The sequence below is a fragment of the Natator depressus genome, chromosome 12 (assembly GCF_965152275.1).
Source record: "Natator depressus isolate rNatDep1 chromosome 12, rNatDep2.hap1, whole genome shotgun sequence".
NCBI classification, from domain to species: domain Eukaryota; kingdom Metazoa; phylum Chordata; order Testudines; family Cheloniidae; genus Natator; species Natator depressus.
Genome location: NC_134245.1, coordinates 2,975,603 through 3,003,224, shown reverse-complemented (window position 1 = coordinate 3,003,224; position 27,622 = coordinate 2,975,603). Strand labels below are relative to the sequence as shown.

At 51.8% G+C, this 27,622-nt stretch overlaps 1 protein-coding gene across 1 annotated transcript in view; it reads right to left on the bottom strand.

Annotated features, from left to right (window-relative positions):
* Nucleotides 1–27,622, bottom strand: part of HYDIN (HYDIN axonemal central pair apparatus protein) — a 443,011-nt gene that overhangs the window by 391,814 nt on the left and 23,575 nt on the right. Inside the window, exons 2-4 of the mRNA XM_074968344.1 lie at nt 9,247–9,389; nt 7,680–7,805; nt 3,001–3,120 (exon numbers count right to left, since the gene is read on the bottom strand). Coding sequence (XP_074824445.1) covers nt 3,001–3,120; nt 7,680–7,805; nt 9,247–9,366 — 366 coding nt within the window. The 5' untranslated portion in view covers nt 9,367–9,389. The remainder of the gene's footprint in view (nt 1–3,000; nt 3,121–7,679; nt 7,806–9,246; nt 9,390–27,622) is intronic.

Sequence of the window (27,622 nt, the reverse complement as noted above, 5' to 3'; positions counted from 1 at the left end):
GGAGAGGGCTGGGACAGGGGAAAAGCTGGGCTGATTGGCGGAGTAGGCGCAGCTGGGGCCACGACCCAAACAGACCCAGCGGGCCCTATAAAGGCCAGTGAAGCCAGGAGCTGAGAGGACTCTCCCTCTGGCTTGCTGAGGGAAAAGGGCCTGGCTGCCTGGAAGCTGAGAGAGTACCTGAGGTGGAGCAGGGCTGGGGGAAGGCTAGAGGAGCTGGGGAGCTCAGGCCTGGAAACTCCCCAGGCTGCAGGCCTAGAGTAAGGCTAAATAGGTACTGGGGTTGGAGGGGGTAGGCAAAGGCAGCAGGTCCAAACCCCTCTTGCCTGTGATGACTGGCGTTTACACTGCAGTCGGCCTCAGGGAACGGGGGCTAGTTGATGACTGGCAGTGGCAACAGACTGAGGCGAGGTGGGGATAGTGGGTGGGGATTCCCTGGGGAGGTGAGACCCAGATCTGTGGAGGTACTGCCAGGGGGAAGCACCCTGGGTAAAAGGGGCACCGGGGTCCGGGAGGGACATGGGGGCCAGCAGCAAGCAGGACACCGGCCTGCAGAGGGCGCTCCGGAGGCTGGAACACTAATTCCCTGGACGACCAGCAGGAGGTGCCACAGGGGTGAGTCTCACACTGCTACAGCATCTAAAGAACAAGGCTAAAAAAGGTCTTGACCAGAGGCAGGATGCTCTTGGTTCATGCCAATCCATCACTGTCATAAATATAAAGGGAAGGGTAAACCCCTTTAAAATCCCTCCTGGCCAAAGGAAAAATCCTCTCACCTGTAAAGGGTTAAGAAGCTAAAGGTAACCTCACTGGCACCTGACCAAAATGACCAATGAGGAGACAAGATACTTTCAAAAGCTGGGAGGAGGGGGAAAAAACAAAGGGTCTGTGTCTGTCTGTGTGATGCTTTTGCCGGGGACAGAACAGGAATGGAGTCTTAGAACTTAGTAAGTAATCTAGCTAGGTATGCGTTAGATTATGATTTCTTTAAGTGGCTGAGAAAAGAACTGTGCTGAATAGAATGACTATTCCTGTCTGTGTGTCTTTTTTGTAACTTAAGGTTTTGCCTAGAGGGATTCTCTATGTTTTGAATCTAATTACCCTGTAAGGTATCTACTATCCTGATTTTACAGAGGTGATTCCTTTACGTCTATTCAAAGTCTTCTTGTAAGAAAACTGAATGCTTTTTCATTGTTCTAAGATCCAAGGGTTTGGGTCTGTGGTCACCTATCCAAATTGGTGAGGATTTTTACCAAACCTTTCCCAGTAAGTGGGGTGCAAGGGTTGGGAGGATTTTGGGGGGAAAGACGTGTCCAAACTGTTTCCCAGTAAACCCAGGTAAAGTTTGGTGGTGGCAGTGGAAATCCAAGGGCAAAGGGTAAAATTAATTTGTACCTTGGGGAAGTTTTAACCTAAGCTGGTAAAAGTAAGCTTAGGAGGTTTTCATGCAGGTCCCCACATCTGTACCCTAGAGTTCAGAGTGGGGAAGGAACCTTGACAATCACTTAGTAGGCAGGCACAGAACATGTGGTGGGTGTACTCAGAGTACGGCTGATCAGTCAGGCATGCTACACACTAGCTGTGAATAGCAGAGAAGTCCTGCTGAGAACACTGTGAAGAGGAAATTACTGGCAGGAATTGAGCCTTCTGGCCACATGGGCTCGTGCTGTTGTTCCCTGGCCATGGCAGGACAGAGAAGGCCACAGCATGTGCAAGGCTGAAGCCCAGAACACTCTGGCACCACCTTAGAAACATAGCTCTCCAAGGGAAGGACATCGCCAAAAATGGTTCTTAATTGGGTTAACTCCTTTGGAACAGACCCCTCCATGAGCAGGGACACAAAAAGGAGCGAGCCAAGAACCTCTCCCAAGACTTCCATCTTCCCTGGGTTCAGACAAGGCCCATCTGCATGGTTCAAGCAGAGACTAAGCAGAGTCCATGGAATGAGAGGTGTATGGGTGAGTGTTATCAGCAAGCAGGAAACTGTTCTTTCAGTTCATCACATGGCAAGCCTAAATGTCCTGCACTTCCTGTCAAGGCCCATGTCAACAAAGGGGACCAAAAAGGAGGACAAAATGAGCCTCGAAAAGGAAGAGGTGAGCTTTAAAAAGACATTAAAATGGGCACTTGGCACATCAAAGGATAAGACCCTTCATCAAGGAAGCAGGGAGCTGCTTACCACCACTCTATAAATGGTACTTTCTCACTGTCCGGGGCAGCTACAGCAAGGACAGGCCAAAACCAAACCCTAAGAACGGGTTCCCTTTGGATTTCAGGAGGAAAGGTGGTTCTGAGTCTATCCCCACACCAAACCTGCGCCTTTGGCTTGGGTTCTAGATCCAAATAGCAGAAAGACACTCCTCTCCCAGTCCCAGGGCCTGTTCCAATCCTGGTGTCAGAGGAACAGCCCCCAATGGAGACAATGAGCTTGCATGTCCTTCCACCAGAGCGACATTTGGACCCCAGTTCAGAACAATTCATCAGATTTTGGCACCATCAAATGCAAACCTTGCCCTAACTCAGCCTTGGCCTCTTATCCCAGAGTAAACCTAATTTGGATCCTAATCGAAATATTATCCCCCTTAGGCTAGTCACAAAGCAGGTCACACAAATGAGAAAGATTAGACCTAGTCAGTCTGAAAGTTTGATTTTCAGGCTCACACCTTCACATGAAACCTTTCAATGTCAATTGGCATTTATGCCTGCCAGTGCAGTAGTTAAACATCTAAGTACCCAGGATACGGGTGCAAAATCCATTTGCATGAACAAATCAGAATTTTAGGGTGCAGAAAAATGTGTGTCCTACACACTGAAGCATCAGGTACTTAGGGGTACAAATTCTGCTGGTAGGTTACAGTCACTTTGTAACTATAGCCATCAGAAGCATCTTATTATAGGCCGTGCTCTAACACTGAGCTGATAACACAGTGATCAGTGCAGTACAAAACTTATAGAAATTAGACAACACCATAGACTGGTAAAGGTCCAAGTGATGGCTCTTACCTTGTCATTGTTCCTCAGAATCAGCGGGACTTCATAGATCTCACAAGGGGCATAGTTCTGAAATACCACCTCTGATGGGAAGGGCTGAAACAAGCTCTGCTCCAGGTCAACTGAAGAGAACTAAAGATGTAAAGAGACACTCAGTAAGTGGACACAGAAATGCTGGGAGGAATGGGGTCATGAATGCAAATTCTGCATTGCTCTTTAACAGGATGCAATCTAGACCATCTCTATGAGCAATTATATAAGGTTTGCAGTGAACACTCCCCAAAAGAACCATGGAGCAACTGAGATCAATGAATTTACATCAGGACCCCAGTGGAGATACTGTAGGGATGATTGTTGCCCATTAACTTTATAGCCTGCACTCACCCTGAGGTAAAGACATCAGGGTCCATATCCTCAGATATTTAAATGCCTAACTGGCATAGGAGTAAGGCATGGGAATTAAGCTCCTAAATGCCTTTGAGGATCCCATGGAAATTAGGTGCCTAAATGCCTTTGAGGATCTGGGAGGATCCTATGGGAGTAAGGTGCTTAAATACCTTTGAAGATCTGGCCCAGGAGACTAGAGAGCAGAGAGTTTTACTGTCAGTAAGGAAGGCAACCAAGAGAAGCAATGCAGCAGCTGTTCAGAGTTCAGCAAAAGATGACAGAAGACAAGGCTATATGATTTCACGTTACCTTGGTGTCACTGGAGGATTTGAATGAGGACAGAACTTTGGTTACATAATCTTTTTTAGTGAGTTTTAAACCAGAGCGAGGGCTACTCAACTTTGTCCTTTCAAACCTGTGTTATTTCACGCTGTTCCTTGAGCATGCCGAGGACTGTGCACTGACACACAGAGGAGGGGGTTGTGGGGCAAAACAGCACATATTCAGTGGAGATTCTTAGGTTAGCCCTAAATATTTTAATTTGACTGTGCTTGCCCTTGCACCGACAGGCAGGTACCATCTCCACAGTCTAATAAGGAGGCATCCTGCACCAAGACCCTCGAGGGACATCTGAGTCTAGATCAGTGATTTTAAACCTTTTTTCATTTGTAGACTCCTAAAAAATTTCAAATGGAGGTTGTCATAAATATAAAGGGAAGAGTAACCATCTTTTTGTATACAGTGCTATAAAATTCCTTCTAGAATACCCTGTAAGGTATTTACCATCCTAATTTTACAAAGGTAATTCTTTTACCTTTTCTTTAATTAAAATTCTTCTTTTAAGAACCTAATTAATTTTTCATTGTTCTTAAGATCCAAGGGTTTGGGTCTGTGTTCACCTGTACAAATTGGTAAGGATTCTTATCAAGCCCTCCCCAGGAAAGGGCGTGTAGGGCTTGGTGGGATATTTTGGGGGAAGACGTCTCCAAGTGGGCTCTTTCCCTGTTCTTTGTTTAACACGCTTGGTGGTGGCAGCATACGGTTCAAGGACAAGGCAAAGTTTGTACCCTGGGAAAGTTTTTAACCTAAGCTGGTAAGAATAAGCTTAGGGGGTCTTTCATGCAGGTCCCCACATCTGTACCCTAAAGCTCAGGGTGGGGAAGAAACCTTGACATTGTCCTTTCATTGGTCATTTTGGGTCAGGTGCCAGCTAGGTTACCTTAGCTTCTTAACCCTTTACAGGTGAAAGGGTTTTGCCTCTGGCCAGAAGGGATTTTATAGCACTGTATACAAAAAGGTGGTTACCCTTCCCTTTATATTTATAACAGAGGTGTAGACCCCTGTGGAAATCTTTGACATGGTCTGCAGACCCACAGACTACAGGTTGAAAACCACTGGTCCAGACTGAGAAGGCCTGCATGATGAAATCCTGGGCCCACTGAAGTCAATGGGAGTTTTGCCATTGACTGTAGTGGGGCCAGGTTCTCATCCACAGGTGGGGGAGGATTGTCAGTGTGTGCTGTCAACGATTTCTGGCCCCTGGAGTTTGGATATGTTCCAAGTTTCCTGTGCTATTTAGGATAGTTCTCAACCAATTTGTTACAGGTTTTGGTTGGCGATTTTCTGCTCTGTAGAGCACTTCAGTAATGTATCCTCTTGGAATAGGTATTAAATATTGAGCAAGAAACCAAATTTAAATGTTTATCCTGCTGAGCATGCCTCCATGCTATCAGAGGGGCATTCCCCTATGCAACCTCCATGGTATCATGACCCTGAAGTTCACCTCCCTGTCTCACCCAGCAGCTTAGTACTAAACAACCTAGCGGAGAGACCATGAAACCTGAAGCTATATCAGGGAGGCCGCCCCTAGGCCCTGATTGTTGAAACAATGGGACCTCGGATTGGTCAGAGCTTCCTATTTAAACCCAAAGGGAGGCACAGGAAGTTATCTGCACAACTGGGCTCTACCTGGCTGCTGCCTAGAACGCTCGCCCAGCCCTATGTACTGTGACCTGCCTGATTCCCAGTGTCCTCATCTTGGCCTGACGCCTGGTGACACAAATAGTGCCTGGCCCCGTCCGAATTAGTTCATCTGGTTCCCTGTAACCTGAATACAATCCTTCATGTCAAGGGCTGCAAACCAGGTCCCGGGGCGGAAGACGAAGGGGATAATAGAAGCCAGCATCAGCATACATAATTCGGACTTTCGGATAAAGCTATTTAGTATGCACAGGTCTAGAATGGGGCAGCACCTCCACCCTTCCTGGGGATGAGGAAATAAGGGGAGTAGAAGCCTTCGGTCTCTATGGCACCCTTTGCGAGAAGAGCTTCGGCCTCTTGTTGGAGAAGGCATTGATTGGTAGGGTCCCCTGGAGGTGTCTGGGGGGTGAGGGAAACAAAAGAAATTCTATGGAGTGTCCATAGTGGATTATCTCCAGGACCTCACAGTCCATGGTGATCTTGTCCCAATTGTGGGTGAATAGGGCAAGATGGCCCCCAAAGATGATGTGTGGGGCCACAGGTGGCAAGGGGAAGGGTTTGCAGCTCTCAACCGACCTATCAGAAGTATGCCTTGGGTTGCCAGTGGGTAAGAGTCGAGGAAATGGCTGTGGCTGAGGTCATGGGTCACTGATGCTGGGACTGCTGGTGCTGGCGTCGGGGTTCCTGGTGCCACTGCTAGTACAACGGATAGGGTGCATACGGTCGGGGGCGGAATTTTTGGAGCTGCTGTTCGCGCCGCGGGGCTGGAGTATAGATCCCCAGGGAGCACAGCGTAGCCCTCAAGTCCTTTAGCGAGTGATGATGCTCATCAGTCTTAGCATAGAACAACTTGTCCTCATCAAAGGGGAGGTCCCTATGGTCGTTTGTACCTCTTGAGGGAAACTAGAGGACTGTACCCAGGACTTGTGGTGCATGAGGACCCCTTTGGCAAGCCAGCACAAGGATGTGTCAGCTGCATTGACCACTGCTTGGAGGGTGACTTCATCTACAAAGGTGCCCTTCATCCACTAGCGCCTGCAATTGCTGCTGCTGGTCTTGGGGTAGCTTGTCCTTGAACTCTCCAAGCATAGGTGTTAAAGTCGTATTTCACCAGCAGAGCCTGATAGTTGGCAATGTGAAACTATAACACTGCAGAGGAGTAGTGGAGGCAGTTGGGAGCAAGAGTCAGAGCTGTGTCTGGATATCGGAGAAAATGTTGGCTCTGCTTCAGAAAAGCTCTTGGAATCCAAAGATGCCTTCGGCAGCAGGGAAGCCAGCAGTGTGGATAGACCATGGTGTAGCATGGGCATCATCCTCTCCAACTGGAGCAGGACCAGCTTGTCTCCACAGTGGGAACCGGGCAGGTGAGTGATGGGCCAGAGAGCAGTGGCAAAGGTGGGTAGGGCATGGTCCAAAGCATGGGAAGTGCTGAGAAGTGCACTCACCACTGATGACGGACACTGCACCACTGGTTCCAATGGTCCTGGGTCCAAATGGGCATGTGGCCCCATGGTCCCCTCCATGAGGTGCTTTCTAAAGTGAAGTTGTCGCACCTCCCAGGTCCACAGTGGGAAAGCCTTACAGATAGCACAGCAAGCAGCAATATGGGCTTCCCCGAGATAGTACAGACAGTGCTGGTCCTTGTGCTGGAGAACTAGCAAGGGCAGATAAACAGTTATTGAACCCCAGATTGCAGGACAGAGACCCCGGGGTTGGGGGTCCAGACCTGGGAAAACTATCACACCTATTTAAAACAATCTACACTGCAAAAAACAACAAAGAGGTTTTTTGTATAAACAGGAACACTAAAAGCTCTCTTAGTGTAAACAGGATCAGGGGTTCTGACTCCAGCCATGCAGCAGTAAGAGGGAACTGGAGAGGCCTTGACCCACATGGCCTATGGAAACGCATGACACATATGCCAGTCAGCAGTCACTGCTATGAAAACCTTCCAGCTCTGGTGCATGGCACACATGTGCACCCACAATTTGCAATACATATAGAGATCATCACTCAAAGAAGAAGAAATGAAAATCCAGACAAACTCCATTCATTTAAACTGAGATCCTCTGCATTCATACTGGTGGAAGTGAGATCAGAATCTGGCCCTTTGACTGCAAAAGACATGGAGCCTGAATCCCCTCTGACTTACACAAGTGTAAACTAGGAGTAGTTCCATTGAAATAAGTGGTTTGAGAGGACAGTCAGGCCCACTGTGTGCCTTGTCAATTTAAACAAGTTGAATCCTATGTGCTGCGTCTCTGTAAACATCACATAAAATAGAAAGAAAAAGGGAGCTGGAAGGAAGGGCAGAGAAGTGCTACCTTTTGATGGGAGGTTTCACTCATGTCTAAAAGCTCAATAATCTGAGGTGGCCGCATCTCATGAGTACTAGCCAGCTTCTGCTCCGTAGTAAGAGACATCTCCTTCAGGAAGGCAGATGGAGTCAGCTGCAATTCAAAACAACAGGAACCAGAGCTATATAAATGGTTTTTCTTGTTACAGTGCCGCTGATAAATAATTGGTGTTCTCAGCCGTTAGGGTAGTCCTGGAACGCCACTAAGTTCCCTGCTGAAATATTTAAAACTGGTAAATTAATTATACAGAGCGGAATATACATGCAGTACCCAAGAGATTCCATCCTATTTGTCTCTCTGTCAGCCATGATTTGAAATGACATCTGGCTGAGGAATTTGATTCTTTGGGCGGGGAGTTCCTTTAACTCCTGGCTGAAGCAAGTGACTTAAAAGGAAAAAAGTTAGTAAAATCCCATGTCTACACTATTACACAATGCTCACGCAAAGACCTATGTAGGGACAACTTCTCTGAGGGAATTGTCAAGGCAAAGCATAAAAGAAATGGAGCGACAAGATTCAAGGAAAGAGGAATGGCCCAAGTTTAGATCATCTAATTTTAATCAGTAGTTGTCTGATCTTGCTTTGTCCTTATAGCCTTTTTGATGGCACTCTAAAGAGCTGTTTCCATGGTCTGATCTAGCATTGGGCTGAATCCTGCTTACCTTCTCAAACAGTAAACCCCATTCACTAAACGTGTGGGTAAAAGGGGCGGGGTTTGACCCCTGACCTTACAAGCCCTTTATCATATTAGTCCTCACTTCACGTGACATGAAGTCAGTGGCTCAGTGGATCCCTACATTGGAACTGAGGTTGGCACAGGGTTTATGAGGGGACAAAGCTGGCATGATATCATTTCTGTGTTCCCCTATTCTGGATGAGTTCAACCCCAGGCTCAGGTTACAGCAGCCTGAAGACAACCCAAACTTATGCCCAGCTGCCAAAGGCACGTAGGGGCTACTGCATCAGCCAGGAATAGCTGGAGTTCAGTGGCACTGAGGCCAGGCTTCCTTCTCTCCCAGATCATCCTTGACATTCCCCAAGGGCTAGTGCAGGGGTAGGTGTAGGGCCATTATGGTGTCTCAGTGCCATCTGGAGAAGCCCCTACGCCAGGCAAATTCCCCAAGGCTGCTAGATCTTACAGTAGGGTGGGATGAGTTGAGCCTAACAGGAATAGTCTCATAAGATATGGCTTGCATAGCAAGTTCCTACTGCACCAACCACCATCATCACTCCACTAGCTAAGGACCTGCTTCCAGTTTAAACTCTTGAGGAGACGGCTGTTTTGCTGGGGTTCTCCTTGACTGCAAGGTCTGTGGTAAGGGATGATGAGTATCCTCCCACTCCTTTCCTCTTGCCCACCCCTTCCTCATCCATTGATCCTGGATCCCATAGAAGGGGCTTCCTGAAGTCAGAAGACAAAACAAAATGTGGGATTACCTCTTTGTGGGAAAGGGGGGCAGGGAAACTGGCACTGTGGGGTCCCTCCCCACCCCTGATGTTGATCAGATGTTCTAGCTATGTGTTAAGTACTTACAGTAACAGCCTTTTCTTCTTCTCTGACAAGCTTAGGATTACGAGGGGCCACAACTTTGCTCTGGAATCCTTCAGGCATCTTGGAGGGCCCCAAGGATTGATGAACCTTGCTGGATGGCATCCTCACATAATTTCTTAGCTCATCTGGAATAAGCAATAGTGCAATTTTTAAAAGCCAAAAAAACCCTTGGAATTAAAAATCCTCAGCAACAACAGGTACTGGGCCCAATTTTCACTGCCCTGCATCTTAGGTACCTACTGCATGGGACAGAGTGTAGAACTCCACTGACTCAGGCACCGACTGGGCATTTTACACTCACTTTGCTCAACAGCAAATGATGACACAAGGCTGCAGAAACTGAAACCTGAGATACCCTGGGAGACCCATGGGAGTTCTAATTTACAGGGTTTTAATTTTTAAACCTCTACTGCTAGATTATCCTCTCACACTGGAACAAGTCAGAATAACCCCCCTGAAGTCAATGGAGTTACACCAGCATAAAACATGTCATGCACACGGCCTCCCAAATCTCACTCCCTTCTTTACCATAAATGCTGTCTGCCCAGTCACTAACGTGGGTTTGTGCATCTTTAGGGGAATCAGAATGAGGGGCTTCTGGGAGTGGAGTATTTCTATAATCACTGGTGTATTTTCTTTGGGAGTTTTGATCAAGTAAGGACTGCAGCGCTAGGGTGGGACTGAGTGTAATCCCAAGCCATGAGCACCAATTAAGACACAAAAGGGTGGCAGCAACCTCCACTGTGAGCCTCATTATTGGCAGCCAGTGGATCTAGAGAGCCATGGATTCATTGACCAAACCCTCATCCTGCCCCAGGAAACCCCTTCAATACTATCTCAGATACATCCTCTGTGGAGCAGAGCATGCGGGAGACACAAACACACTGATGCTACTGCCAACCCTTGCCCCACACAGGCCCAGCCATTTTGCTCGCAGGGACAGGGGATTTGGGCAGTAGCAATCCAGGGCAGATGGGGTACGATGGCAGCAGCTCTTCTGGATGGATATTTTTCTCCTGAATAATGACCCACTTACAAAGCATGGACGGAGAGCAGTGAAACCAGAGGAAACACGCTCAGAGCCAAACTGCCCAATGGTATCAGTGAGATCCTCAGGAGGAGGGGAGAATAAGGAAAAGCTATTTGAGTTCACCTAAATAATACATTTTTTAAAAAAATACAGTGGGAGCTGGCATGCACCCAGCTCCCCCCATCAGTGAATGGGTCTGCTCTGCCACATCTGGAGGAAAACCTCACATCATTTCCTTGACACGTTAATGCCTTTTAAAACACTCATATTCCTCTCACCTGGCTTCTGAGGAGGTAGGGCCTAGAACAAATACTCTATTTTTTACCATTTCAGGGAGTTGTTTATGTTTTTAATTGAGAGGAGGGTGAAGGGAGAGAAGATCTGAGCTGGGTGTGGAAGCATAGTCCCCTTTGACTCCTTTCAAAGAAGAGTTCGATTGTTACAGAACCTTGGAACCAGTCCAATCATTTTACATTATTCTGTCCCAAACATCCAGCTGATTGAAGGAGATCCCTGATACCTTAACAATGTACAAAGCTCTCCACCAGATCCAAGGAACTGCACTCAGCCTCTTGAGTCTTGGGCAGACCATTAGGTCTGGGATCTTATTACCACAGGAACATTAAGAGCACCAACCACTGAGTAAGGCTCCATACAAGCAGAGCAAACATAGTACCTACCACAACGAGAGCACGATCTAAGAAGGGAAGCAGCATGCAAAAGGTGGAGGGCAGGGAAACAACCAAAGAGTTTGGTAATAACAAAACCAAACACTCACTGGCCCTCTCCAGCAAGTCATTAGGCCAGTTTCTCTTCCCTTACTCACCAGTAAATGACCAGTTATGTTAGTCTCACAAATCAGGAGATTTAGTGTCAGCACCTTCTCAGATCTCCTAGAGACAAATTCTGCAGTGGCATAAATGAGGAGGTAAGTTACATACTGAGAGTCAGTGGTGTATTTTATACCAATTTGTCATTCAGCTGGTGTGTAAAACAAGAGTCACTTACATGCCATGAGGATGAAAGGGGAGTGCAGCAGGAAAAGCAACCAACAGAAGGATACAAAGATAAAGCGGCCCCTGCCATTCTTCCTTTGAGCCCAGGTCTCCGTTGTCTTGCTCCTTATGGCCCCAGTTAGCTGCTATCAAGTCAGAACTTCCCGTCCACACTGGTGAGAGTGTTTTATATCCACTTGGCACAGGTGTTAAGTGACAAGGTGCAAGGCAACCATAATGGCGGCTTAATGAGCTAGACAGTAGCAGCTCTGCACCAGTCCCTCCCAGCCCCCAGCAGAAGGGATGTGCCCTAGAGAAAGGGGCTGTGGCTGAAGTGCTTCCTTAGCTATGGGCAGCCAGGTGTAATTTAGAGCAGCCCTTGACTCGTCTCAGCCAGCTCCAGGGTTAGGAGAGAGATGCAAGGCATAAAGCTGGCTTCCCCACCCTGCAAGTGCTGTGCTGAGCACAGGTCAGCCAGATCTGATCTTCCTGCCCCTTCTGCCTGAAATCTCCTTGCTGATCTCAAACTGCTCCTCATGCCTGACAGTGACAGAGTGATGCGACACTCTCTCCCCTCACTGGACACTAGAATTAAACCTAGCATGGGAAGCCAGGAATCTTCTTCTGAATTCCAGGCAGCGGAACACAAGGAGCAAAGCAGCAGGCAGCAATGTAGGCTGACGAGCTTGCTCTTATCATGGATCAAGCCCCCCCAGCTCTGGAGGATGCACTCATCCTCTTGACTAAGACAGTCTACAAAGAGCACTCGCCCACGGGTGTCTTAATGAGGATCAAAACCACATCAGAACTCTCTGCCACCAGCAAATGGCCAGCCTGCAGCTAGCTTCCCCAGAAGCAGAGCAGAGAGCTCAGGGCTCTGACAGGATGGTGGAGCTACCACAGTGATGGGAATGGGAGGGCTTTCGTGCTACCACAGTGTTTCCAATCAATTATATACTGGGCCATCGAGCCCTCCTCCCCCTTGGGAGGAGCTATACCTACCGCCTTGGAAGCTGCTCTAGCCACCAAGTGCTCTGCAAAGCAGCTCTGTTCCCTGTCTCCTCTCTGGAGATTCTCAATGCCCAGCCCAGCTACCTGCATTCGGTGTTAGGGAATGGGTTTGCCTCTACTTGATTTTCCACTGATTGTTAGACACATAGGGTGAAATCCTAGCTTCACACTGAAAACTCCCATTGACTTCAATTGATTTCAACTGCAGGGTTAGACTTGGCTTTCAGTTTTGCCAGTATAGACCCAGGCTAAAGCAGCCCACTAGTCCTCTTTCTTTCCTGTTAGTGGTTGCTCCTGGAGTTACGATAGATTCACACTGGTGTATTCAGAATCAGGCTGGCCCATACTGAAGTGCAGAGCTCCAGATACAGGGTATACAGAGACACAAGTACACTTAGCCCTGGTCTACACTAGGAGTTTAGGTTGAATTTAGCAGCGTTAAATCGATGTAAACCTGCACCCGTCCACACGATGAAGCCCTTTTTTTCGACTTAAAGGGCTCTTAAAATTGATTTCCTTAATCCACCTCTGACAAGTGGATTAGCGCTTAAATCGGCCTTGCTGGGTCTAATTTGGGGTACTGTGGACACAATTAGACTGTATTGGCCTCCGGGAGCTATCCCAGAGTGCTCTATTGTGACCGCTCTGGACAGCACTCTCAACTTAGATGCACTGGCCAGGTAGACAGGAAAAGGCCCGCGAACTTTTGAATTTCAATTTCCTGTTTGCATGGTCACCTGCAGCTTGCCACGCTGGCCAGAGCTCATCAGCAGAGGTGACCATGCAGAGCTCATCAGTAGAGGTGACCATGATGGAGTCACAGAATCGCAAAAGAGATCCATCATGGACCGAACGGGAGGTACAGGATCTGATTGCTGTATGGGGAGAGGAATCCGTGCTATCAGAACTCCGTTCCAGTTTTCGAAATGCCAAAACATTTGTCAAAATCTCCCAGGGCATGAAGGACAGAGGCCATAACGGGGACCCGAAGCAATGCCGCGTGAAATTTAAGGACAAGCCTACCAGAAAACCAGAGAGGCAAATGGCTGCTCCGGGTCAGAGCCCCAAACATGCCGCTTCTATGATGAGCTGCATGCCATTTTAGGGGGTTCAGCCACCACGACCCCAGCTGTGTTGTTTGACTCCTTCAATGGAGATGGAGGCAACACAGAAGCACGTTTTGGGGATGAGGAAGATGATGATGATGAAGTTGTAGATAGCTCACAGCAAGCAAGCGGAGAAACCGGTTTTCCCAACAGCCAGGAACTGTTTCTCACCCTGGACCTGGAGGCAGTCCCCCCCGGACCCACCCAAGGCTGCCTCCCGGACCCGCCAGGCAGAGAAGGGACCTCTGGTGAGTGTACCTTTTAAAATACTATACATGGTTTAAAAGCAAGCATGTTTAATGATTAATTTGCCCTGGCATTTGCAGCTTTCCTGGATGTACTCCCAAAGCCTTTGCAAAAGGTTTCTGGGGAGGGCAGCCTTATTCCACCCACCATGGTAGGACACTTTATCACACCAGGCCAGGAGCACGTACTCGGGAATCATTGTAGAACAAAGCATTGCAGTGTATGTTTGCTGGCATTCAAACAACATCCGTTCTTTATCTCTCTGTGTTATCCTCAGGAGAGTGATATCATTCATGGTCACGTGGTTGAAATAGGGTGCTTTTCTTAAGGGGACATGCAGAGGTGCCCGTTCCTGCTGGGCTGTTTGCCTGCGGCTGAACAGAAATGTTCCCAGCTGTTAGCCGGGGGGGGGGGGGTGAGGGGCTAGCCACGTGGTGGGGGGAGGCAAAATGCGACCTTAGAAGGAAAGCACATGTGCTGTGTATGTAATGTTAACAGCAAGGTTTACTGTGAAAGAGTGTAGCCATTGTTCTAGAAAATGTGTCTTTTTAAATACCACTGCCTCTTTTTTTTTTCTGCACCAGCTGCATGTGTTTCAATGATCACAGGATCTTCTCCTTCCCAGAGGCTAGTGAAGATTAGAAGGCGAAAAAAACACACTCATGATGAAATGTTCTCTGAGCTCATGGTGTCCTCCCACACTGACATAGCACAGATGACTGCATGGAGGCAGACAATGTCAGAGTGCAGGAAAGCACAATATGACAAGGAGGAGATGTGGCGGGCTGAAGAGAGTAAGTGGTGGGCTGAAGAGAGTAAGTGGCGGGCTGAAGAGAGGGCTGAAGCTCAAATGTGGCAGCAGCGTGATGAGAGGAGGCAGGATTCAATGCTGAGGCTGCTGGGGGATCAAACCAATATGCTCCAGCATATGGTTGAGCTGCAGGAAAGGCAGCAGGAGCACAGACCGCCGTTACAGCCCCTGTGTAACCAACCGCCCTCCTCCCCAGGTTCCATAGCCTCCTCACCCAGACACCCAAGAACACGGTGGGGGGGGCCTCTGGCCACCCGGCCACTCCACCCAGAGGATTGCCCAAGCAACAGAAGGCTGGCATTCAATAAGTTTTAAACTTTTAAAGTGCTGTGTGGCCTTGTCCTTCCCTCCTCCACCACCCCTCCCGAGCTACCTTGGTAGCTATCCCCCTATTTGTGTGATGAATGAATAAAGAATGCATGAATGTGAAGCAACAATGACTTTATTCCCTCTGACAGCGGTGATCGAAGGGAGGAGGGGAGGGTGGTTAGCTTACAGGGAAGTAGAGTGAACCAAGGGGCGGTGGGTTTCATCATGGAGAAACAAACAGAACTTTCACACCGTAGCCTGTCCAGTCTTGAAACTGGTTTTCAAAGCTTCTCTGATGCACACCGCGCCCTCCTGTGCTCTTCTAACCGCCCTGGTGTCTGGCTGTGCGAAACCAGCAGCCAGGTGATTTGCCTCAACCTCCCACCCCACCATAAGCGTCTCCCCCTTACTCTCACAGATATTATGGAGCGCACAGCAAGCAGTAATAACAGTGGGAATATTGGTTTCGCTGAGGTCTAACCGAGTCAATAAACTGCGCCAGCGCGCTTTTAAACATCCAAATGCACATTCTACCACCATTCTGCATTTGCTCAGCCTGTAGTTGAACAGCTCCTGACTACTGTCCAGGCTGCCTGTGTACGGCTTCATGAGCCATGGCATTAAGGGGTAGGCTGGGTCCCCAAGGATACATATAGGCATTTCAACGTCCCCAGCGGTTATTTTCTGGTCTGGGAAGAAAGTCCCTTCTTGCAGCTTTTGAAACAGACCAGAGTTCCTGAAGATGAGAGCGTCATGTACCTTTCCCAGCCATCCCACGTTGATGTTGGTGAAACGTCCCTTGTGATCCACCAGTGCTTGCAGCACTATTGAAAAGTACCCCTTGCGGTTTATGTACTAGCTGGCTTGGTGCTCCGGTGCCAAGATAGGGATGGGTTCCGTCTATGGCCCCACCACAGTTAGGGAATCCCATTGCAGCAAAGCCATCCACTATGACCTGCACATTTCCCAGGGTCACTACCCTTGATATCAGCAGATCTTTGATTGAGTTGGCTACTTCCGTCACAGCGTCCCCCACAGTAGATTTGCCCACTCCAAATTGATTCCCAACTGACCGGTAGCTGTCTGGCATTGCAAGCTTCCACAGGGCTATTGCCACTCGCTTCTCAACTGTGAGGGCTGCTCTCATCTTGGTATTCTTGCATCTCAGGGCAGGGGAAAGCAAGTCACAAAGTTCCATAAAAGTGCCCTTACGCATGCGAAAGTTTCGCAACCACTGGGAATCGTCCCAGACCTGCAACACTATGCGGTCCCACCAGTCTGTGCTTGTTTCCCGAGCCCAGAATCAGCGTTCCACCGCATGAACCTGGCCCATTAGCACCATGATGCCCACATTGCCAGGGCCCCTGCTTTGAGAGAAGTCTGTGTCCATGTCCTCATCACTGATGTTACCGCGCTGACATCGCCTACTCACCCGTATCGCTTTGCCAGGTTCCAGTGCTGCATATACTGCTGGATAATGCGCGTGTTGTTTAATGTGCTCCTAATTGCCAAAGTGATCTGAGCAGGCTCCATGCTTGCCGTGGTATGGCGTCTGCACAGAAAAAAGGCGCGGAACGATTGTCTGCCGTTGCCCTGATGGAGGGAGGTGCAACTGACGACATGGCTTACAGGGTTGGCTTACAGGGAATTAAAATCAACAAAGGGGGTGGCTTTGCGAGAAACTGAATGGCTCCCTCAAGGATAGAACTCACAAACCTCAAGGATAGAACTCAAAACTGCGTTTGGCAGGCCATTGATTTCACAGAGGAGGAGAAAATGAATACAAACAAATCTGGTCTATTTCTTGTTTTGATCCACTGCATCCGATGAAGTGAGCTGTAGCTCACGAAAGCTTATGCTCAAATAAATTGGTTAGTCTCTAAGGTGCCACAAGTACTCCTTTTCTATTTGCAAATACAGACTAACACGGCTGTTACTCTGAAACCGTTCATCTATCTTTATACATCTTGCTGGCAGCAGACTGTGCAGTACGACCGCTAGCCGTCATCATCTCCTGGGTGCTCGGCAGAAGACGGTGCAGTATGACGACTAGCCATCATCTTCTGCTGGCTGGAGGTTAAAAGACAGTGCACTGCCGGTAGGACTGAATCGCCACGAGACAAAACTTAAAAGGGAAATGACCTGGCTGAGTCACTCCCATGTTTGCCCAGGCGCCCGATTAAAAAAGCACCCAGGACTACGTCGATGATGGCTACCAGTCATACTGCACTGTCTGCTGTCAAAAGGCAACAAACTGCTGCTGTGTAGCAATGCAGTACCATGCCTGCCAGCACCCAGGAGACATACGGTGACGGTTTGCTGAGCGGGCTCCATGCTTGCCGTGGTATGGCGTCTGCACAGGTAACTCAAGAAAAAAGGTGCAAAATGATTGTCTGCCCCTGCTTTCACGGAGGAAGGGAGGGAACAGGGGCCTGACGATATGTACCCAGAACCACCCGCGACAATGTTTTAGCCCCATCAGGCACTGGGATTTCTACCCAAAATTCAGATGGGCGGCGGAGACTGCGGGAACTGTGGGATAGCCACCCACGGTGCAACGCTCTGGAAGTCGACGGTTGCCTCGGTACTGTGGACACACTCCGCCGACTACATGCACTTAGAGCACTTGTGTGGGGGGACACACAATCGACTGTATAAAACCGCTTTCTACAAAACCGACTTCCATAAATTCGACCTAATTTCGTAGTGTAGACATACCCTTAATCCTGCCTTGGCACAAGGGGTGGACTAGATGGCTTCTTGAGCTCCCCTCCAGCCCTACACTTCTATGATTCTAAGTGTGTGTGCACTGCACACAGGAGCACTGGGCCAAATTCATCCCTGGTGTAACACCACTAATTAAATGGAGTTACACCAGGGTTGAATCTGAGCCCGTTTCCAGTCACTGCAGCTTTAAACTCCACCACTCTGAATCCCACTCGAGGAAGCCTTTTCTCTATTCCCCTTCTCTCCATGTGTTTTTGCATTCTGAGCTCACCAAAGTGCGCAACACCATCCCACATGACATTCTGATCAGTAAGCTGGAGAAATACAGGTTTGGCAGACCTACCATTAAGTGGATACTGTGACAGGGTCAGGCCAGATGGCTACAAGAGGGTGGTCCTATTGGGATCCGGGAAGTGCTAAAGGATCCCCCCCAGCCTAAGAGGAGGATCCACAGGACCTGGACACCAAATAAATATGGGGGACAACAAATGAAATAACAGGGACAGGAGTGTGGTCAAAGGGTCAAATGAAGGGAACCGGATGGGGACACCGAGCAGAGAACCCCGGACAGCACCCACAGCTCCTCAAAGGCGTCAAGGGACTCAGTGGATGCCGCCCAGGGGAACTCTACCCAGATACATGAACGGACGGAGGATAGGAAATAGGCCCCACAGTCACAGAAGACTCCATCGGCCAACCTCCTCACCCTGGTTTTATAGATGGCCATTTTAGCCAGGGCCAGGAGGGGGTTGACCAGGACATCCCGTGACTTTGTGGGGCCACGGGTAGGGAGTGCATAGACAAGGAGGTGAGGGGAAAAGTGAAACCAAAAATGAAACAAAATATTGGTGAGGAGCCGGAATAGGGGCTGCAGCCTGGCACACTCCAGATATATATGTGCCAGGGTTTCCCTCATGCTGCAAAAGGGGCAGATGTCTGGGATAGGGGTAAACTGCGCCAAGAACACGCCCGTGCTCACGGCTCCATGAAGGAGCCACCAACTGATATCCCCGGCGGGCCTCGGGACCAAGGTGGAATATAGGCTGGCCCACCGGAGCTCCTCACCCTCCAGAGGTGGCAGGAGGTCCCACCATTTTGTATCGGGGCGGGATGTGAGGGTGACGGCATGAAGGGTGTGGAGCACGAGCATGTATAGATGTTTCCTTGGCACGGTCTGGAAGCAGACCAGCTGCAGCTCGTGCAGCCGGCTCATGGTGAAGGGGCGGGGGGGTCGGTTGGGTCCATGGGGCAGGGGCCCAGTGAAAAGCTCCAGTGGGCCTGGGGTGGGCGGGGCACACCCTCGCGCAGGACCCAGTTGAGGTAAACCCGAGCAGCGGGCGGCAAAGCGGCCCTCACCTCCTGAAGTACGCGCCGGGGAGTACAAGGTCTGGAGAGCCTCATGCGCTGAGCGAGCGTCAGGGGATCCAGCCAGTCTCCCCAGTCGTAGTCCAGGAGGTCTCCGACTCTTGTGACTTCTGCCAGGACCAACCTCTGGTACACCGAGGGGGACTCCGCCACCTGCACTCAAAGCTGGGGGTTGTGTAGCAGGGGCTCCGCGAGGAGATCTGCCCCCATGGTGGCTGCCCTGGACCTGGTCATTGAAAGCAGTTTCCAGGTCCATAGGAGGTCCTGGTAGAAGACCAGCTGCCCAGAGAGGTCTCGCGGAAGACCTCTCGGATGGAGACAAAGGAGCTGCCGGTCGTATCGGAGCCCTCGGAAGCGGCACAGGAAGGTGTGCACCAGTATGCTCCACGCCGGACTACCTGCACCATAAAGGAGCCTCTGCAGGGCCTGGAGGTGGAAGACATGTACCTGAGTGTGTATATACTTCAGGCCCTGCCCTCCCTCCTCCAGGGCTAGATGGAGAACCCCTGCAGAGACCCAGTGCAGTCCTGACCAGAAGAACTCCAGAATCGATGTCCGGAGGTTGGCCAGGAAACCCGGGCCCGGGACCAGGGTGTTGAGCCGGTACCAGAGCATGGACAGGACTAGTTGATTAAGCACCAGTGCTCTCCCTCAAAGGAAGAGTAGTCCTGGAGTAGTCCTGTCCATTTCTGGAGCCGCTCTATCACCCTGCCCTCTAAATCGTGCCAGTTATCCGGCAGAGAGGGATATGTGGCAGAAAGATAAATGCCGAGATAGAGCATGGCCGTGCTTCAGGCCCTGCCGGATGGCCTGAAGCGCGGATGTGGGGGAGCTCACCTGTCAGCCGTCCCTGACCACCAGGCCAGAGCTCTTGATCCAATTGATCCAGGCAGAGGAGGCTGCCGAATAGATGGCCTGGCAAGCCTCCACCCGTGCCAAGTCTCCCGGGTCCTGGACCACGAGGAGGACATCATCGGCGTCCGCCAACAGGACCAGTTGCAGCTCCGGCAGCACCAACCCTGTCAACCTCCTACAGAGGAGACAGACGAAGGGCTCGATCACCAGAGCATACAGCTGGCCTGAGAGGGGGCACCCCGCCATACTCCTCGCCCGAAGCTGACCGGTTCGGTCAGGGTTCAGTTGAGCCTGACCAGACGCTCTGTGGAGGTGTACAGCGCCTGGAGAAAACCCACAAACTGGGGTCCGAAGCCAAACGTTCGCAGAGTGCTCAGGAGATACCCGTGGTCCACCCTGTCGAACGCCTTCTCCTGATCCAAGGACAGGAGGGCGAACGACAGACCATCCCTACACCCGAGTTCCAAGAGGCCCCGGACCACGTACAGGTTGTATCATAGAATCATAGAATCTCAGGGTTGGAAGGGACTTCAGGAAGTCATCTAGTCCAACCCCCTGCTCAAAGCAGGACAAATCCCCAATTTTTGCCCCAGATCCCTAAATGGCCCCCTCAAGGATTGAACTCACAACCCTGGCTTTAGCAGGCCAATGCTCAAACCACTGAGCTATCCATCCCCCAAAGGGTCAAGGGTGGTGCGGCCTGGGATGGTGTAGGTCTGGTCTGGGTGGACCATGTCCGCCAGCACGGACCCTAGCCGCAGCGAGGTGGCTTTTGCCACCACTTTGTAGTCCGTGCTGAGGAGCGAGACGGGATGCCAATTTCGTAAATCGCGGAGGTCCCCCTTCTTCGGCAATAAGGCGAGCATGGCTCGCCTGCATGAAAGAGGGAGGACCCCCTTCTGCAAAGACTCGGCCCAGACGGTGACTAGGTCTGGGCCGAGGACGTCCCAGAACATGTGGTAGAACTCCACGGTCAGCCCGTCCATGCCCGGAGATTTATTGGTGGGAATGCGGCAGAGGGCTTCCAAGAACTCTTCCATAGTGAGAGGCAGCTCTAGACGGTCTCGGTTGCCTGTGCTGAGCATAGGGAGCTCCTCCCAGAGCACTCTGCAAGAGTTAGGATCTGTCAAATCCAGGGAGAAAAGGCTAGCGTAGAAGGCCCTGGCCCTCCTGCACATCTCCACCGGATCCATGAGGGGGGTGCCGTCCTCTGCTAGAAGGCAGGTGACGTGCTTCTTGGCCCCCCTCCTTTTCTCCAGGGCGTAGAAGGAGCGGGAGCCGCGATCCATCTCCCAAAGGAGACGAATGTGGGATAGAACAAAGGTGCCCTGGGCCTGATGATCTTCGAGGGCCCGGAGCTTCTCCCACTTCTCCCGGCACACTCCACAGAGGGGCAGATCCTCGGGCTGGCGGCCAGACACCTCTCCAGCTCTAAGACCTCCCGTTCCAACTGCTCTATCGCCGCATCCAGCGCCCCGGGTGTAGTCATGGCAGAAGAGCTGGGCGTGCACCTTCCCCAGGTCCCACCACTGCCGCGCCGAGGGAAAGGCACACCGCTGCCTTCGCCAGGCGAGCCAGAACTCCTGGAAAGATGTCACAAAGCCCACATCCTCCAACAAGCTGTTGTTGAAATGCCAATAGGTCGGCCCCGGCCTCTCCACACAGAGAGAGGCCGTCACGGTGGATAGATGATGATCAGAAAAAGGGGCCAGCCGGATGCTGGAGGAGTGGGCCCGTGAAAGATGGAAATGTGATAGATGGGAGTGGCGCGACCGATGGGCTTCCACCCGGACAAAGGTGAACGTCGAAATGTCATCCAGGTGGTGGTCGTGCCAGATGTCCACCAGGGAGTGGTGTTCCACTATCTCCCGGAGGATGTCCACGGCGGCCGGGCACTGTTCGGTCCCCGAGCGGTCCCACTCCTCGACAGTGGTGTTAAAGTCCCTGCCCAGGACCAGGCACTGGTGAGGATCCAACGTGCCGAGGAAGGTGGACGCCTGCTGATAGAATTGCAGCCGCTCTGGGCCTGATGTCGGGGCATAGATGTTAACAAGATTGACCACAAGCCCCTCCATACGGACCCGGAGGTGCAGCAGGCGGCCCGGCACAGCCTCGGCGACCCCCAGCACCTCGGGCCGTAGGTCGGGGGAGAACAGGGTCGCCACTCCAGCCATACAAACTGTGAGATGGCTAAAATAGACCCTGTCCCCCAAGTCCAGCTGCCAGCTGTCTTCGATGGCTGGATCCATATGGGTCTCCTGCGGGAAAACCACAGAGTACCCCCTCTCCCGAAGGAAGGAGAGCACCTGAGACCTGCGGAGACCAATCCTACAGCCCCGGGTGTTCAACGTTGCGATGGTGATAGGTGCCATGAGGAGGGCTGGGGGGGATCCTTGCCGGCAGGGACGCTTGCGGCCCTCATTGGGCGACGCAGCAAACCGTAACCTACCCCTTAAGTGAGCAATAGTCATGGAAGCTGCGGACCTGCTGGTAGGCTGCGGCGGCCTGCTTCCCAGTCCTTTTAACCTCCCGCATAAGGGCCCTTGAGGCCCAGAGGATTTGATGAAAGTCCCCCCATCACTGGAGAGCAAGCTGTACCTTGTTGCGGGAGCCGCAGATGTCTTCAAGAAACTCCCGCAGCTCCTCTCGCAGCACATTGGGGGGTGGGGTTACCGGCTTCCGGTCATCCCCTGGCGGGGCTCCTGGCACAGCTCCGTGGGGCAAGGTGCGAACCCCCAACAGGGCGCCCGAAGGACTGGCGCCATGCGGCCAGCCTCGAACCCCAGCTTAGTAGGGGGCGGCAGAGGGAAGATAGCAGCCCCTAGTGGGTCAGGACAGGGAAACATAAAGGCCGCTCCCTGGGGGTCATCTGCTGGAAAGGGGAAGGAGACAGCCCCAGGGGAGGCAATAACATCACGGGAGGTGGAGGGGATAGGGATAGGGTCGGCATCAGGGGCAGGGCCAGGGGCAGGGACAGGGGCAGGGACAGGGGCAGAGGTGAGATTCTGGGCTCCAGAAGCCAAGCAACTGGGCAGTGGCACTTCCCGGTCAAGCTCAAGGGTTCGGGGGGTGGGGAGGGGGCTCTCAGCGATGCCAGGCGCAGGCTTTATGGTGGGTTTGGCAGCCACGGCATCAGGAGGTGGACTATCTTCTGTAGGGCCCCCGCCCGGGAAGGAGGTTGATTGCTCCACACCAACGAGGGGTGCCCTGGTGGCTCGGGTCCCGGTCGCGTGGCTCTGGCTGTCGCCTGAACAGGCTCGGTCACCGTCAGCGGGGTGCCTTCTGCAGCCGGGTTGATGGAGGAGTCCAGGGGCTCTTCGGAGGCAGGAGCGGAAGCAATGGTAAACGGGAGGGAGCATGGGGAAAGGGGGGCTGGAGTGAGGTCGCCCAGATCAAGGTCCGCTGGCAGAGAGTCGTCCTCCCCATGATTGGGGTCAGACCCAGGACCTTGATCTCCTCACATATGGAGGGGAGATTGCCTTCACCACCCCGGGGTTCTCCCTGCCGGCACCCGAAGCGACGGTCACCTCAGGGCTCACAGGGGCTTTAGATGGTACCAGGGCAGGAGGGGCTCCCTCGGGGCCTCGGAGGGGATGGACTCCCATGGAGGGGAGATACTACCTTCCACTGCTGTCATGTCTTCCCCAGCCGGCACCGGTGGATGGAACACACCCGTGGGCAAAGCGGAAGGCTCGGCATCGGTGCCCCCCTTCCTGGTCTTCTGGGGGGCCTCCGCATCGGATGGAAGGAGCGGAGCTCAAGCCTTCCGCTTGCCCCGCTTCCCCTGTACTAGGGCCCAGCCCTCCAAGGCATCCTCTGGGGGCTGGCTAGCAGGGGTCAGGTCACGGGGCAGGGGCGATGGCTCAGGGACTCGAGGGGGTAACAGTGGGACAGCACAAGGGAGGGAAGATTTGCCCTGGGGCAGGCCCTCTCCCATGCCCTGCGGTGTCCCTGCCGCACCCTCCTCCACAGGCCCCGCCAGATTGCAAGCAGCCAAGGTGGGGCTCTCCCGCTCGTCTGGGCGTACTGGGGGAGGTACCCCTTGGGCCCGAGCGGGAGCAGTGGTGGGCTGGGAAAGAGGAGGGGTGGCTTCAGGCACAGGGCAGCCGGGGCGCCAGCGATGACGCAGAGGGAAAAGGGGGAGCCAGGCAAGCAAACTGAATCTAGTAAGGGGGGTTGGGGCAAGGGGAGGGGCAGAAGGCTGCAAGGGGCAAATGGGGCAGGTAGCAAGGGGCAAAGCTGTGGGGGGTCAGTCCAAGGCGGGGGGAACATGCTCCCACGTGCGCTTGCACAAAGTCAGTGTGGGCTGACTGCTGCTTCTGGCCCAAATGGTGGAAATGAGTGTGGCAAGCCAAGCAAGCAGCTGAGTCCAGAGGCAGGAGCTGAGGCAGATGGTATACAGCCAGTGTGGGTGGTGGTGGTGGGGACAGATGGATCGGGGGCAGCTCCACGCCACACCCCCCATGTCCCCACAAACACAGTCAAGACCCCCACCACAAGAGCACAGTTTGAAAGTTACTTGGTCTGAAAGGCCCCCTCCACGGTGGTCTGCAAAGTCTCTAGGTGCTCCCCCACTGGTAGATGGTCCCCTTCTTCTCCTCCTCGGGGCTTCAGCAGCTGCAGGCAGCAGACTCCGCAGCAGCAGCTCCAGGAACTCCAGGCGGTGGTCCGGGCAGGCAGAAAGGACCCCCTCAGGTGGTGGTGGTAGTATCTGCAGCAGTAACAGCTGGGACTGGGGTCCCTCAGCCCTCCCCCCCAAGGGGCTGTAGTTGGAGCTCTAGCAGCACCCGAGGGTGGGGGGTCCAGCAGCCGGCCAGCAACCAGGTAGCAGAGAAAGGGGCGGGGTGTGGCCCAGCCAGGGGAGCGGCTGGAGCAGCAGCAACAGTAGCAGCAGGGAGAGCCCAAGGCCTAGCAGCAGTAGTGCCAGCAGGAGCAGGTGCAGCAACCCTCTCCCTCCTTCCTCCCTCCCTCCAGGCCAGAGGGCTACAGGAGAGTGGTTGAAGGTAGATACATTAGTTCCAAGTTAAGCAGGTCCCTTTTCCCTGGGTAAGATAACAGGGACTATTCCAGAACACTCAGGAACTTTCTTGAACTAATTAAGGCAGGCAGGCTAATTAGGACACTTGTAGCCACTTGGGAAGCTGCTAGAATTAATTAAGGCTAATCAGGAAACCTGGTTTAAAAAGACTGTCACTCCAGTTAGTGAGGTGCACGTAAGGAGCTGGGAGTGAGAGGATGTGCTGCTGGAGGACTGAGGAGTACAAGCGTTAACAGACATCAGGAGGAAGGCCCTGTGGTGAGGACAAAGAAGGTGTTGGGAGGAGGCCATGGAGAAATAGCCCAGGGAGTTGTAGCTGTCGCACAGCTGTTCCAGAAGGCACTCTAGACAGCTGCAGTCCACAGGGCCCTGGGCTGGAACCCGCGGTAGAGGGCGGGCCTGGGTTCCCCCCAAACCTCCCAACTCCTGACCCAACACAGGAGCTTCCACCAGAGGGGAAGGTCTCTGAGCTGGTCCCCTACCCACATGGTGGATCAGCAGAAACTGAGGGGATTGTTCTCTTTTTTCCCCATGCTGGCCAGCGATGAGGTTATCTGAGTGAACGGCAGATTTGAGCCATGAAAGTGGCCAAACTGAGGGCTACTGTGAATCTCTGAGGTGAGCAAAATCCACTAATAAGCGCAGGACCCACCAAGGTAGAGGAGGAACTTTGTCACAATACAGAATTGGTTAAACAACGGCAAACAGTGAGTTTAATTAATGGAATGATGTCAGATTGGAGGGCAGTCTCGAGTGGGGTTCCACAGGGATCTGTTCTGGGTTGGTGTTGTTTAACATCTTTATTAATGACCTGAATGTAGGAATAGAGAGCATACTGATCAAATATGCAGATCACACAAAGCTGGGTGGGGGTGGCTGCCAACACTTTGGAGGATAAAGCTAAAATTCAGAGGGATCTTGATAAATTGGAGAACTGGGCTATAGACAACAAAATGAAATTCAACAAAGACAAATATAAGGTGCTCCATGGAGGAAAGAAAAACCAAATGCACAAATACAGAATGGGAGATAACTGGCTAAAATCTGGGAGTTGTGGTGAATCACAACCTCAACATGAGTCAGCAAGGTGATGCTGTGGCAAAAAAAGCAAATGCAATTTTGGTTGCATTAACAGACGCATAGCATACAAGTCATAGGAGATGATACTTGGCGAGGGTTAGGCCTCATCTGGAGTACTGTGTCCAGTTTTGACAGGTATAGAAAGGATGTGGAGAAACTGGAAAGAATCCAGAGGTGAGCGACAAAGATGCTCAAAGGGATGGAATGCAAGTCCTATGAGCAAAGACTGAAGGAACTGCATGTGTTTAGTTTGGAAAAGAAGGGACATGATAGCAGTCTTCAAATACTTGAAAGGCTGCCATAAGAAAGATGGAGAAAAGTTATTCTCTCTTGCCACAGAGAGCAGGACAAGAGGCGATGAGTTCAATCTACAGCACAGCAGTTTTAGATTAAATCTCAGGATAAACTTCCTATCTGTAAGAACAGTAGGGCAATGGAACAGATGCCTAGGGAGGTTTTGGAAGCTCCTTCACTGGAGGTTTTCAAAGAAGGCTGGATAGCCATCTGTCCTGGATGGTTTAGACACAACAAATCCTGCATCTTGGCAGGGGGTTAGACTTGATGACCCTTGGGTCCCTTCCAACCCTATGATTCTAAGTCAGGGCTGGCCTTACCATGAGGTGAACTGAGGCGGCTGCCTCAGGTGCCAGACTGGGCGGGGGGAGGGGTGGCGCCACGAGGACCCAGAATGTAGAAAATGGTGTCTGCTGCTGGTGCATCTGTATCCTCTCCGCTCGAGATGCACAGAGATGGGGGAGTGCTGGGCTGGAGGGAGGAGGGCACAAGAGACAGAACAGGCAGGCAGGAGAAAAGGGGAGAGGGAATAACAGAAAGAAGCAGGAGCTGCAGGGAGAGAGAGGAGGAGGGGCCTCTTATGTACCTCTCTAGCCCCCCAGGAGCCTGGACTGATTAGCCCCAGCTTCTCAGGGAGCTTCCTGTGTCCTGCTGCTTCCCTGAACCCACTTGAGGAGAACAGGCTGTCAACTGGAGTAGTAGGAGCCAGTTAGGCCCTAAGACGCTGATATCTTCCCTCACTCAGGCCCTGCTACCAGCCTGCTTATTTCTCCCCTTCAACTGAGTGTTGAGAGCCACTCTAGCTGGCACAGAACAGCAGCCATGAGTCAAAGAAGAAAACGCCCCTCTGGGGCAGCATTCAGAAAAAGAAAGAAAGCAAAGGAAGCTTTTCTATCTAAGCAGGAAGGAACTCTCCTGAGATACATAGACACAAATGTTCACGGTGAGCCTTCCAGCCCCAGTGAGGATATGAGTGGTGAGGAGATGCCTGATCTTCCAGTCAGTCAGAGGGCAGGTGACCTGGCAGCTGCTGCAGCATCCATATCTCCATCTCAAGTGGATGTAACCATGCACAGTCCTGAAGAAAAGTGTAGATCAGAGAAGAGTGTGGTGGAGGCGCAAGAAACAGCTGCTGCTGAGTTTAGTTCCTTCAGTCTAGATGATCCAGGACTGTGGACCCACTTGAGCAGTAGCCTGAGGGACTTCCTTGTACTGCATGGGCCACAGCAAGTGAAAAACTTCATGTTCCCCAAAGACAATGAAAATAGAAGTTTCCATCCAACACATTACTGGCATGAAATCCCCAATGGTGACAAAGTGGAGAGGCCATGGCTTATGTACTCAAAAACCCAGAATGCTGCATACTGGTTTTGTTGCAAACTCTTCCAGTCTAATGTTCCAGCCACATTGGATTCTACAGGAACAAAGGACTGGAAAAATCAGGCTAGAAATCTGGCATGCCATGAGAAGGCAGCAAATCACCAGAGAGCA